At 32.8% G+C, this 13,287-nt stretch overlaps 1 protein-coding gene across 9 annotated transcripts in view; it reads right to left on the reverse strand.

Moving 5' to 3' along the window:
• LOC105341257 (chitin synthase chs-2) overlaps positions 1–13,287 on the reverse strand; it is a 48,272-nt gene that overhangs the window by 10,751 nt on the left and 24,234 nt on the right. For all 9 annotated transcript variants that reach the window (XR_010713359.1, XM_066082758.1, XM_066082779.1 and 6 more), the window contains 11 exons: positions 12,332–12,577; positions 11,720–11,885; positions 4,299–4,411; positions 4,124–4,220; positions 3,159–3,349; positions 2,782–2,949; positions 2,379–2,634; positions 2,160–2,275; positions 1,920–2,073; positions 1,423–1,620; positions 1,105–1,192 (listed from right to left, as the gene is read on the reverse strand). Coding sequence is in view for 8 of the 9 variants with exons in the window: in XM_066082758.1 (XP_065938830.1) it covers positions 1,105–1,192; positions 1,423–1,620; positions 1,920–2,073; positions 2,160–2,275; positions 2,379–2,634; positions 2,782–2,949; positions 3,159–3,349; positions 4,124–4,220; positions 4,299–4,411; positions 11,720–11,885; positions 12,332–12,577 (1,793 nt within the window). In the remaining variant the exon portion in view is untranslated. The remainder of the gene's footprint in view (positions 1–1,104; positions 1,193–1,422; positions 1,621–1,919; positions 2,074–2,159; positions 2,276–2,378; positions 2,635–2,781; positions 2,950–3,158; positions 3,350–4,123; positions 4,221–4,298; positions 4,412–11,719; positions 11,886–12,331; positions 12,578–13,287) is intronic.

Consider the following 13,287-nt stretch of genomic DNA (forward strand, 5'->3'; position numbering starts at 1 on the left):
CGATTTTAGTCAAATTCTATTTTTCTGATTTATTATTTACAATGCTTTTGGCATGCTTCCCTAATGATCATCTAAGAGCCAGTCATAAAGATAAAAGCAGGATACATATCTTACATTTATTCATGCATTTAAATAAGAATCGTGCCTTGTTTTTGTTTACAGAGGTTCAATTTAGTAGCAAATATTCTGTTTTAAGCTGATTGATTTGTCTTCTTATTCAGTTTAAGCATGTAAAAAGTTCCTAACGGTTAATACATTCATATTAGGTTTAAAATTGTAATTGTCTCTTCACCACAAAGGCCTTGTTTACATGTACACAACAAAACATTTAAATTCTGTAATTCGCTTACTACGAAAGATCCTCACATTTTAATTGCCTATTAAAAATGCCTTACTGAAGCATTGTCAGCATTTTAATAAAGTTTTGACCCGACTCGTAAACATGTCCTTTTAATACCTTTTACTTTCATACTTCTTATACATTGACTGTTGAACCCGTGGTTGTTTTAAAGCATCACTGAAAGGGTTATTTGCTTACGTAAAATTTAGAATAATCAATCCCAGCTTCCAATACTTTAGTACTTTGATTGTGTTTTTCATAATCAATATGATGAGCTATATATAGTTATCACACAATGCCATAGTTGCAGTACTGAAGCTTCAGGAAAAATTTGGACTGATGGACTATGGAGCTATAGTGCCGCCCATACAAAAATGGTATGTTATTGCGCACATGATTAAAAACTGACTACCATGGAACTAGTTTAGGATTGTTTCCCTGTAAAATGTTAATATCTAACATTTAACGAGATTTTGTCTTCATAAAGTGAAATATAGTAAATCTCAAAGGATTTTTTTTAGCATTAACGTTTTTAAAAAATATAGTTTTAAATTCAACGCTGTTTTTCGTAATAACAATAGATATTTTTGTATTAACAGAACTGTAGATCAAAAGCCCGTTAACATGTGGAGCTACAGCTCTGCAGCTGATAATGTCATGGTACGATTCCTTCAGATTGAATATAATATAAAAACTCGTAAGCAAAACTATTCGCTCGTTATGTCTAGGATACTTATACTTTAAAAGATTTTATGTTAACTTACCATGATATCCCTTTAATGAATTTCACAAAGCTTTCATACCAATCGCTTTTCAGTTTTACACTGTTGGGCTTTTTTTCTTCTCGTGTGCCTATATATTTCAGCAAGCAAATAATAACAATAACAATAAAAGTTAAGACAGGTCAATCTATAAAAACATTTCCTAATTACTGTCTGACCAAGTATTAAAAGTAGTCAATATATTCTGGATGATTGACAGATGTACTAAATGTAACGTATACTTAGATATTTCGGAGTTCATTTTTAATGAATGTAAAGAAAAAAAAACCAAACGAAATATAAAAGACATATTTTACTTACCCCACGATGAATCAATAATGTTGATTATGCTATATATATACAGCAACACATATGCGGATGGCAGACAAAAAAGATAAGATAATCCATTCAGCAAACAAGTGAAATCATAGGGATGAAGTAGAGTAGTAATCAGAAATATTGCACACATGACGCCAAGGTACAGCGTTAAAAAGGAAACTGGGAAATGATCGCTTATCACTGTAAAAAAAAAAAGACTCTCAATGTGAGTCTGATATCATTCTGAAATTGCTCTGTATCTGACAACAAAAACGTTTTAATGTATGAATTAATTTTTATATATTTAAAATAAATATATTTTGATTAATTAATTAGCAGTTATATGCATTTATTCTTATATTATTAATAAGCCATTGTATAATGGGCATGCATTAATTTCAAGGTTGTGTGAACTGCTAAATGTAATCTTAATGCATTGTTAATCATATGATGTTCCCATAACATTATTTATGTGTTGGATTAAGTGGTTTTTGTTTTACCTCCCGAAGGAATCGTTGATATTTCTGTACTGTCTGAGAAGTTTTCCCCAATATCAGAGGTAATGCCGATAATCTCCTTCGCTGTCCGTTCTAACAGGCCGATAAACACAGCGGCCATGATGATAGAATACAGGAAAGTAATTATTTTACCAGACTGAACAAAGTAAAGAAAACATACATTGTTTGATATTTTATCGTTGACATAAAATATCATCGTCTTTTTATTGCTGATAATTTTACCTTCATCTCCCATTTTTCGTTTCCGAACAAACATATCCCGGCATAGATAAGACAGACAATAACTTGTAGTATCACTGACACCACAAAATTGATATCCCAAGTGTAAGACAATCCCCCTTTAAAAGACATGAGCAAATTGTAAGTTTTAGCAAATGATATAAGAAGAAAAAAGAAACAACAAAAGCTATAGTGATATTAAAATAGTTGCATCATACTAACCAGCAACAATACATACAACTGTGCTTGGTCCAATAAACGTTGAAGCAAAAAGAATAATCTGATATAAACAAAAGAGAAAGGAGACTTGATAGTTTGAATCTCGAACAAGGTGCCAATGTGTAATTAAAGAATATAAATTAGCTAAAGTTGAAACTATCCAGCGGCGTCTTTGTTTGTAGAATTCCTCGAATTTCTCTGGACAAAAGGTTTCGTTCTCTGATGCGGCACAGTAATCGATTCTCCAGCCATTCTGTATCTGATGGTTTTCGAGTAGTAACCAAAGAGAACGTTATATAAAATATGAATGGCAATTATATGTATTTATCCGGTTTTAGCTTGAATAAAAATGAAAATACAACATATCAAATGAATTACAATTTTGTTATTAAAAAAAAACTTGTACCATTAGTGTGCACAGCCACCTGTCTTCACCCATGTCTTTCATAAGGAAGTCAAACGCTCTTTCAACATTGGATGCATACTCGGGTAAAATTTTCTTTAAAGCTAAACATCTGTACATGCTAAAGCATCCAGGGGCACACAAGACAGACCCTAGTACGTGTTCTGCAGCCTACGATTTCATTAGTACATACACCACTTTTATAATTTCAATTCTTATCTTTTTTTCTTTTTTTTTCTTTTGTTATCATACATTAAAATGTGTTGTTAAATAATAAGACCCGTTTACAAATATAATATAATTTTGAATAATACAGTTTTAACTTTTATAAGTTTTGTATACATAGCATAATATAATGCACATCACACTGTCAGACAAACCTTTTGGAACCAATGGCCAACAGCGTATTCGAATTTCTGATACCACACAACAGGCCCACTACCAAGTGGATAAGTGCGGGCGCACACGGCTCCAACTGAAGTATCCCTTTTCATCAGATCAAGCAGAGCTTCGACGGATTCAGGGGTAAATCGAACATCAGCATCCGTAGTCAAGATGAACTTGTTGGCAACTATTATTCAATATAACAATCTTTTCATTCGTTATGGTGATAATGTACATGCATTCAGAGGCGTAAGTAACAAATGCATTTGCTTAATGCTTCTCTACGACCCAGTGCCGAAATCAGCTTTATCATGTACCCATACGCACAACATTATGTTTATAAAATAATGCTTGGTTATATATTTCTGAAATAATACTTTTATATTAAAAGGCACCATTGAATTTTTTTTTAGAATTTGCAGTTTGTATGTAGTTATATTTGATATCCTTTACGAAGTTCTGGGAAAGGGATTGTCTTTTACGAAATTTTTTTAAATTTTATTTCCTTATATTTGTTTATTATTTTTTTATTTGTTCAGAACTTTGACTAAGTTAGAAAAAAACTCTAAAACGGACATCTTACTGCTTCAATTAATGGTTGAATATCTCTGTAATCAAATATTGGATAAAAACGTGTGCGTTTGATGTTCAATCACATATATTTTCTAATGAAATGCTCATTAAGGCACAGTGTCATATAAAAAAAAAAACTCATCAGAAGATTATAACAAAATAATGTTGATAATTTTCAAACAGCAATTATTTACCTACATGTATTTTATATTTGGTTTAAATGGGAAGTGAAAACCTCCAATATAAAAACTTTCTACATAAAAAGAATATATATAGCATGTAGCATCAGGACTAAATAAATAAATGTCTATACAAAACTTTGATATGTAGTCGTGCTAAGCTCACAATTTTTTTTTAATTGTGACATTCACTGTTGCATTATACCTACCACTGGGATTCACATCGCGGTTGGTGTGTTGCTTGCTTAGGAAATCGAGAATGTACGACATATACATTATCTGACTCCATCTCTTCTTTTTCTTTACCTAGTTATCAAGAAGTTTTAGTTAAAAGTTTGAACACTTACTTGCTCATAGATACTCTACTTTCCTCTTATTTTTTACCTTGGCTGAATCTTTCAGATGAATATACAATTCCATTTTATTTGGACCTGTAAGATCCATTTTAAGCCTCAGTCCATAGGGTGTCCATGTTTTCAGTGCTAATTTGAAATCGCCTTCAATGAAAATACGAAAGATTCCTTTTTAGCTCACCTGAGCTGAAAGCTCAAATGAGCTTTTCTGATCACATTTTGTCCGTCGTCCGTCCGTCTGTCCGTCTGTAAACTTTTTACATTTTGAACTTTTTCTCTAAAACCGCTTATCCAATTTCAACCAAATTTGGCACAAAGCATCCTTATGGGAGGGCGAATATAAATTGCAGAAATAAAAGTCCGATCTGTATTCAAAGCGGAGAAAACCTTGAAACTGTAGAAAAAGGGGGGTGCATTTTTAAAAATCTTCTTCTCAATAACTACCGAAGCAAATTCAATGTAGTTTAGCATAAATTATCCTTATGGGAAGGAAAATATAAATTGCAAAAATTAAGGTGTAATTCTGTTTCAAATGTGAGTTATTACGAAAATAATAATAAAGGAAAGGCGTGTTTCAATCAGTTTAAAAGCTTCGGGTTCGGCATCCGGTAAAATAATTCCATACTTCTAAAACGAGGTTCTTTGTTTAAAGCAGCCATGACATTATGCGAAAAAAGGTCGATCTGACTATGATGAATTTGCTTGTTGTGCAACAGTTCGCGTATAAAGGGAAATTTTGAAACATGCAAAATATATTGGTGCCGATTTTGTGAAGTAAATGACGTTGGTGTTAGCTTGTTCTGATTTTCGTTTCGTTTTCATTATTTATGCTTTGTAACCTGGAAACTATCGTCTGTATTTCGTGATTTAAACGTATCAAATCAAACAGAGACTTCGGTAAATCAAACAGTTAACTGTTTTCCTGCGCAAATTAAGCAAAATCTGATGTAGGGGTACTGAAATACAATTCATTCTATCGGTAATTCGGCATTATCTTTTGCGTAATGGAAGATTAATGCAATAGGTTTTGTTGAGATGCTCGGCATTTTCTCGAGTTTATTCAGTTTAAATAGAGTTTAATATCGCTGACGGAAATATGTAATTTCGAAAAAATAAATTGTGTTCTTTATTTGCTAAACATGTAGTGCATGTTTCTTGTGTTTAATTGTTAAGGTCTTCCGTTTCCAACGGAAGACCTTTCTATTATTGTGCGGGAAAAAAATTAAGATAATTCTTATTTTTCTTTTTTTTTTTTGTTTCCTAGACGCGAACTTTGAGGCTTTATATCTTGCTTATTTCTAAACGGTTTTTGCTCAAATTTTCAGGGCTAATGTACTTTACAAAACACTATCTTAAGCAATTCATAAAATGTAGAATTCCCTTTCCGTTAAAGAGTTATTCCCCTTTTAAATTTTTTTTAGGGCCTTTTGTTTCCAGAAAAAGGCTCCGAGACTATGATAGCAGGGAATGGGAATCCAACGAATTTGAATAACAGAGACATTGTAGTTGTGCACATCTGTTTATGTTTTTAGATTACGTTTTTTATTTAGGAAAAGGTAGGGGGTCAAAAAACAGGATTCAAAAAAGTGCAAAAATTTAGACATGTTTTCCTTTATATCTTTTGAACGAAAAAAATTTTGTAAAGACATGTAGAATAAAAGTTGTGCAAAATAACAAGGGCTTTCATTTGACACCAATAAAAAGGGGCTGGCCCCTTAAATTAAGGGCCAATGGCCCCTAAAAAATTTTGCTTAATAACTCAAAAACGGTTAGGATTTTGATATGGCTGTCGCTGGAAAAGTTGTTTGTTGGGATCTCATGAAGGTCGTTTCAATGTTATTTTGTAAGTGGTTTGTGTAGTATGAGTGTAAAAAGCTTTACATGTTAGCATGTACCTGTTTTTATTTGACAAGTTAACGAAAGACTTTGTGCGTACAACTGGCATGAAGTTACCGCAGAAAGTATGCTGGTTTATACAGGAGGCATTAATTCATAAGAATTTTTTTTTTTTAGAATACATGCTTTTTTTTAGGAGTTTAAGTCGTTGTTAAGTTCTTATAGTGCACAATCCTTAAAAACGGGAATTGGAAAACAAAACATTCTTTTTCTTTTCTAGTAAAACACAAAATATGGAATGAAAAAATATATGCATTACCTTTTTAATATAAACATCATGCATTCAAAATCTACCTTGAATCAGAGCTGTGTGTGTACCATTACGTAAGCTCTCCCTCGCCCGCGGCCGAGAAAGTCGGTCACCGTGGTCGCGGCTGGACTACCTAGCGGTCAGTGGTTATCTAATACACGAGAGTTGCGTCTCTCATATATGAATTTATTTAGCCGCGAACTCAAGAATTGTTTTAGTTTTGATTACACAAAATCTTTTGTGGATTAAACGATTGGATGTCAAGTAAGAAATACATGTAGTTCATTTAATTAATAAAAGCAATGTCATTCTCTAAAGCAATAATAGACATAGATCAATTGTGGGTTTTTAGTTTAAAATAAAGAACTTCTATTTGATAGAGTAAGGTCATTATACTGCAAACTTTTCAAATCTTCCTTGGTTCTGAGCTGTGCGTTTCTGTGCGTTGTACCTTTACGTAATCTATCCTTCGCCCACGGCCGAGGAGATCAGCCACGGCTGCATTACCTAGTGGTAATTAAGCGGGTATTTAATACACAAGATTCGCACACCGCGACTTACACTTGCATGCATATGAACGTGTTTGAGTTAATATAGCCGTATATACAAGAATTGTTTTAATTTTATGTTATAAAGGTTTGTCCTACTTGTATATATTTAATTAAATATTTGAGTGTAAATGAATATTAATGAACGATGTTATATCGGAAAAATCGTTAGACATAAACCAATGGTTGGTTGGTTTATGTAAACTACTTTAAAAACTGTACAATTAATGTTTTAAATCAACACCCCCACCCCACCCCCCTCAAATATTAAACCTTTAAATAATGATCATCCCTCGCACATGGCTGAGGAGATCCGGCGCGAGTGGTTAAGTGATCCGCGGTCGGTTCGTGTTCTTCTACATGTACCTTATGACGCGTTTATGTTTCATATTTTGCAAGGACACAACTTTATTTTATTATGTTTTCAACTATTATATTGGTTTAAGATAAAGTTATTTTACTTTTACAGTTGATTAAGCATTGATTTATACGATAGCGTACAAGGTAGTTTAAAAATAAAATCAAATTATAATCAAAGTTCCATGTTACATGTTTGCGGTAGGTGCTAGCACGATAAAGGAATGCCCTGAATTGAGGCATTCGATGATTATTTTAGAAAATATTCACATGAGTTTAAACAACTTTAGATTAGATTCTATCGGTCACATATTAATCACTTCTGTAGTTTCATTGTGGAAGCGAACTCATTGCTGCCCCCCCCCCCCCCCCACTCCTCCCGCCCCGCTGACAGGTGCTCGCGCTGGATTTTTTTTTAATTGGAGAAAAGATATCAAGATCTGTCGAAAAACATTTTTGGTGGTTTCTTCTTATGTGTAACATTTTGTTTCACTTTCCCACCCCTTTGTTTTTTCGGCCAGTCTGTGTTAATTCAATTGCCGCATGCGATTGAGAATCTTGTGCCGCTTCAGCGCACACAGCTCAGAACATTTATAGCCCCAGGTCATCAATTGTTATGTAATTGAGTAACAGTTGGAAGGGTGATTTTACTACATAAAATAATAAAATCATAATATAATCTATTTTAATTGAGTACCATGCGTATAGATTCCCATAATAATTATTTTTTTTTTTCCTTTCAATGTTTACATTTAATTTTGTTCAAATAATTAATAAATTTTCTATCATTTAAATTGTGTGCTTTATCAAATTCTGATTCCGATTACCTTGAATTCATTAATTTTCCATTGGCTTTTGACAAAAGAGAGACGCCTGACCATCCAATGAAAACAAATACACAGAGTTTGATTGACAGGTTCAGCCAGGTGCAGGTCTCGCCCGATGTCCGAGGTTATGTGTGCTGCTTGTACACAGCCGAATGGTCTCAGTAAGAGTTATCGATGTAAATAGATAATAAAAATACATGCTTATCAAAACATGATCGTGCAAGTTAAAGTTGATTTAGGTTTGTTCCAATAGAAATCATGTTTCGCTAACTGTATTTAATATTTTTTATGTATAGCGAATTTTAATATTGTTTCAGTACTGAAACATCGCATGAAAACGTTAAATATACATGTACTCTGTAACTAGTCGTCGTTTAATACATATACCTTTCTTTTGTTTGTTAAAAATTCGTTCAATTTTGTTAAAGTAATGTAAAACACGCGCGCCAGTTTGAAACAATTAACTTGTCAGAGAGTTCCGAATGAAATCTGATGAACGTTTCAAACGGTTCTCGCACGCTTTGCTCGAAACGATTTACACGCTTTGCCCGAAACGCTAAACGGTTTACATGAAACTCTAAAAGGTTTACACGAAACGTTTCTCGCACGTTGGCCGCACGCTTTTTTGGTGTAGTAGTACGTTTTAGGGTCTGTAAATTTTGTCAGCACGCAATTCTAAACTTGCACATAGTCTTCTAAAATTTAGAAATATTTTAATATAGAAGTTATCTTTGAGAAAAGTTTACGTGTTTTGTAGGCGAGTTCAGTTTAAAAAAGAAATACAATTCCTGACATGAATCATGAGTACATACTGTTTAATGTTTATAGCAATGCTTGCTACCCTTTGAAAATTTAACTCGCCATTAAACATGATCTCATTTTTTAAACAATGTTTGAAACGATTACATAAACTCTGCTCGACAAATAGTTTTCCTAAAATATTTTCTTTCTTTCTTTTTTCAAAACACGTTTTATATACAGACTTTCAATTACAACCCATTTTTATAACAAAAGCAGAACTGAAAGTATAGTCATTATAATCGTAACATATATTTTCAACTCGCAGCAACAACGGAAGACCTACTCGGGGCTTTGCCACGAGCTCTGCTCTAGTTTACAATTTCTATTTACCAACCATATTTGAGTGTTAAGCTTCGAATTATAAGCAAGATAGATAGATTTGCTCACAATTCTATGTTTGTACACAGATCTTAAAAACTAAAGATTAAAAAAGTAAAAAAAAATGTCAATATTCATTAAGAAAATTTTCAAAGTCTGTTATTCCAGAAACCAATTTTAACAACTTATTGTATTGTAAACTTAACACCTTTTTAGCTCACCTGAGGGTGGGGCCACAATGGAGGGTCGAAGTTTTACATAGGAATATATAGAGTAAATGTTTAAAAATCTTTTTCTCAGAAACTAATTGGCAAGGAAAGCTGAAACTTGTGTGGAAGCATCCTCGGGTAGTGTAGATTCAAATTTGTGAAAATCATGACCCTGGGGGTAGGTTTGGGCCACAATGGGAGGTCGATGTTTTACATAGGAATACACAGAGTAAATCTTTAAAAATCTTCTTCTCAGAAACTAATCAGCCAGGAAAGCTGAAACTTGTGTGAAAGCATCCTCAGGTAGTGTAGATTCAAAGTTGTGAAAATCATGATCCCCAGGGGTAGGGTGGGGCCACAATGGGGGGGGGGGGTAAAAGTTTAACAAAGGAATATATAGGGTAAATCTTTAAAAATCTTCTCAGAAAATAATCAGCCAAATGATTCTTAATAATTGTTAAGACTTTGGCCTCCCGAGAAGGTTCAGAAACTGATGTACGTTTATATCCCATATATAAACTATATTGTTAAGGATCTTTTTGAGAACTGCAATACTCAACATATTATATGACTATAAAATCATCCTGTTAGAAAAGGGACTAATGATTATAAACATAAGAATATCCAGGGGAAAATGGATTTTAGTTATACAGGATCTACATGTATTATTGTACATTGTCCAGATAGTTTGTATTATGACTCCATTAAGCTGATTTTATCATACCTATTGTTCCTCAGGTGAGCGATGTGGCCCATGGGCCTCTTGTTTGTTTTAAAATGTTCTTGCATTTTCTTCTTATTAAGTCCAAAGTTTTCTTTCTTCTTTAAGTTATTTCTACAGTCATTTCATGCATATCTTTTATAATTTAATGATATGCAATGGTATGCGATTTTAATGATATGGTATGAGATTTGTATGGTATGCTATGAGATTTGTATGCTATGCTATGAGAAATTAAAATGAAGGGCTTAATGATATGGTATGCTATGCTATGCTATGGTATGCTATGAGATTTGAACAAAAACGCCTCCATACACAGAAGAGTTCCACACATTTCGAAGTGAAATAATAAGAAGCCAAAGTTTACAACAAATCTATCATGTAAACATTTATTTTTTCAAATAAAAACATTTAAAACCGAGTTAAAATAATGTTGTATGCTATGCTATGGTATGCTATGGTATGATATGACGAATGTGATTCTATGAGATTGTATGCTATGCTATGAGATTCCAAGGTTATGCTATGAGATTCCAATGCTATGCTATGAGATTTCAATGCTATGCTATGCTATGCTATGCTGTATGTTGTAAAAGATATGCTTGAACTGACTGTATCTTACATTATCTACTAAATTACCTTTGTTCTACATTTAAGGTAAATCGCGGAACATCATTAGAGTTCATTTGATACTCAACAGCGTATATTTGGATAGCAATTGGGTTCATTGGGAGTGACGATGGGGTTAAACAGGATTTATCTTAGTATTACTGAGTTTCAAACGTGTATCACTGGCGTTCAGTGGGTTTCCTGATTATTATTTGGGTTCATACTGATATATTTTCATCCACCAAGAACATGTTTCATTCCCTCTATTTCGTACGAAAATGATTGTACATTCACTGCTTTCTTGAAACTAAAAGGACTGAACTCAATACGCCCCGATTGTTTTGTTTTGTTTGTTGTTCTTTGTTTTTGTTTTTTTTTTGATTGGTTGAAACCTCCAGCAACCTATGAAAAATCCCGGACTTCGCGAAAATAATCATGCTTCAGACCCAAATTCCTATAGAAGACAATTTAGCTGTGTCTTTTATCTAACGTACTGATGTACGTTAACAGTATTTTAGTTAATTTTTCAATTTTACGAACAATTAATTAATTTTAAAGGAAAAATTGAAATATAAATAATTAAATACTTTCTTTAATGATTAATGAGGATTATGAAGGTAGCGAGTGTTGCAAAAAAAAATTGTTTTTTTTCTGCAGAGTCGCGACCTCCATTTTTTTTTAATGTAAGTAATTCAGGTTTATATCCTTTGTTTTGGTAATCATATCTTTTAATGAAGTATCAACAGATTTTAAAAGCATCAGTAGAGTTTACTTTGGTGAATCATTTTGAGTTCACATAGGTACATGTATTATTTTAAATTCCAATGTCATTTAGGTAATATTTGAAATTATTTTCAATTATCTGTATCATTGTTATATAAGGTAATTTTTTCTGTCTTTATATTTCGGTACTTACGTAAAGTATCATTCAGTAGACCAATTAGCTGTAGAGCAAATTCAGTCATTTCTTTTTCTCTGACAGCTCCGTCCACGAAAATATGAGACACAAAACAGATCTTGTCTGATGTGCTTTGACTGATCTTTTGGATAGACTTTAATAGTTGCTGCATTTCTTCTCTACTCTGAAAATTTGGTTTAAATAAATAACAGTGTCCTGAACAAATAATCTAAATGCGTTTTGCTATCAGACGATGGTCATCGAATTATTATCGGATTAATTAATAATATACATGTACAATGCATAGACCCATATTGAAATAAACTTTATGCTCAACAGAATATTGGAACCGATTCGAACGCTCACATGTTCATATGAATTCCGCTTCAAAATCCAGAATTGTTTTTCTATTAGCCAATTAGTGGACGCTAAAAAAATGGCCCCAAAGGCAGAATTAAGTTTAAAACAGTTTTTAACATCTAAAACAACTGTCAGTCCTCAATCGATTTACCTGCATTTAAGCACAAATAAATTGAGTACATATTTAAATGGCATTGACGATAATACTCTGCAAAGTAGTTCAATTAAATAATTAACTTTTCTGTCTAACATTGAATAAACAAATATTACCTCTCTATACATGGTTGTACATATGTAAACCCATAGCGTTGTCTCGTCACTTTTTGGCGTTGTCTCGTCATTTTTTGGCGTTGTCTCGACACATTTTGGCGTTGTCTCGTCACTTTTCGGCGTTGTCTCGTCCTTTTTCCCAGATTCCTCGTCGTTCCTGTATGCATCTTGTTCTATGTTTATTTTTTTATTGAGAAGCATCCATTGCTCAAGCATCACACTGTTATATGCAGGGTACCAGAAAAGCTAAAAAAAATGTACCAAAAGCATACATATATATATATATATATATATATATATATATATATATATATATATATATATATATATATATATAAAATGAAAGCGCTTAAAGCTGAACACCGCTCGTAAATAGGCACCGTCACACAGATACCTGGTATATAAACCCTTCGATTTCGTTACATCCGATTGCACACCTGAACCTCGTGGCCGACATGTAGTATTCCTTTCGTGGTCTTTAGATTTTATGCATTTTTTTCTTATCTTATGTTCATTTTCTGTTCGTAAATAATGCATTGACCAATTTATTTGATGTTAGTATTCTCCTGGCTTCAAAAAGTGCGTAAAATTTGATAATTTCATCGCGACCGGGTAACACGGCGAGGCAAAATGTACGTCCACACAGGTGAGACCTCTACAGCGAAGTACTTTGAACTGTTTAGAGGTCTGTCCCTTATATAAGGGTTGTAGGGACAGCAGTGATTAAAGAGAAATATGGCGGACAGTGCCTATTTACGAGCAGTGTTCAGCTTTAAGCTATATTGAACGTTTTTCGTGTTTTCTTATTGAATTTATATATATATATATATATATATATATATATATATATATATATATATATATATATATATATATATATATATATATATAGCCAACCACTTTTCCTAGTAATTTAGATTGACTCTCGTAGTAAAGCTTAACATATAGACTCAGGA

This window comes from Magallana gigas, chromosome 1 (assembly GCF_963853765.1).
Source record: "Magallana gigas chromosome 1, xbMagGiga1.1, whole genome shotgun sequence".
In the NCBI taxonomy this organism is placed as follows: Eukaryota; Metazoa; Mollusca; class Bivalvia; order Ostreida; family Ostreidae; genus Magallana; species Magallana gigas.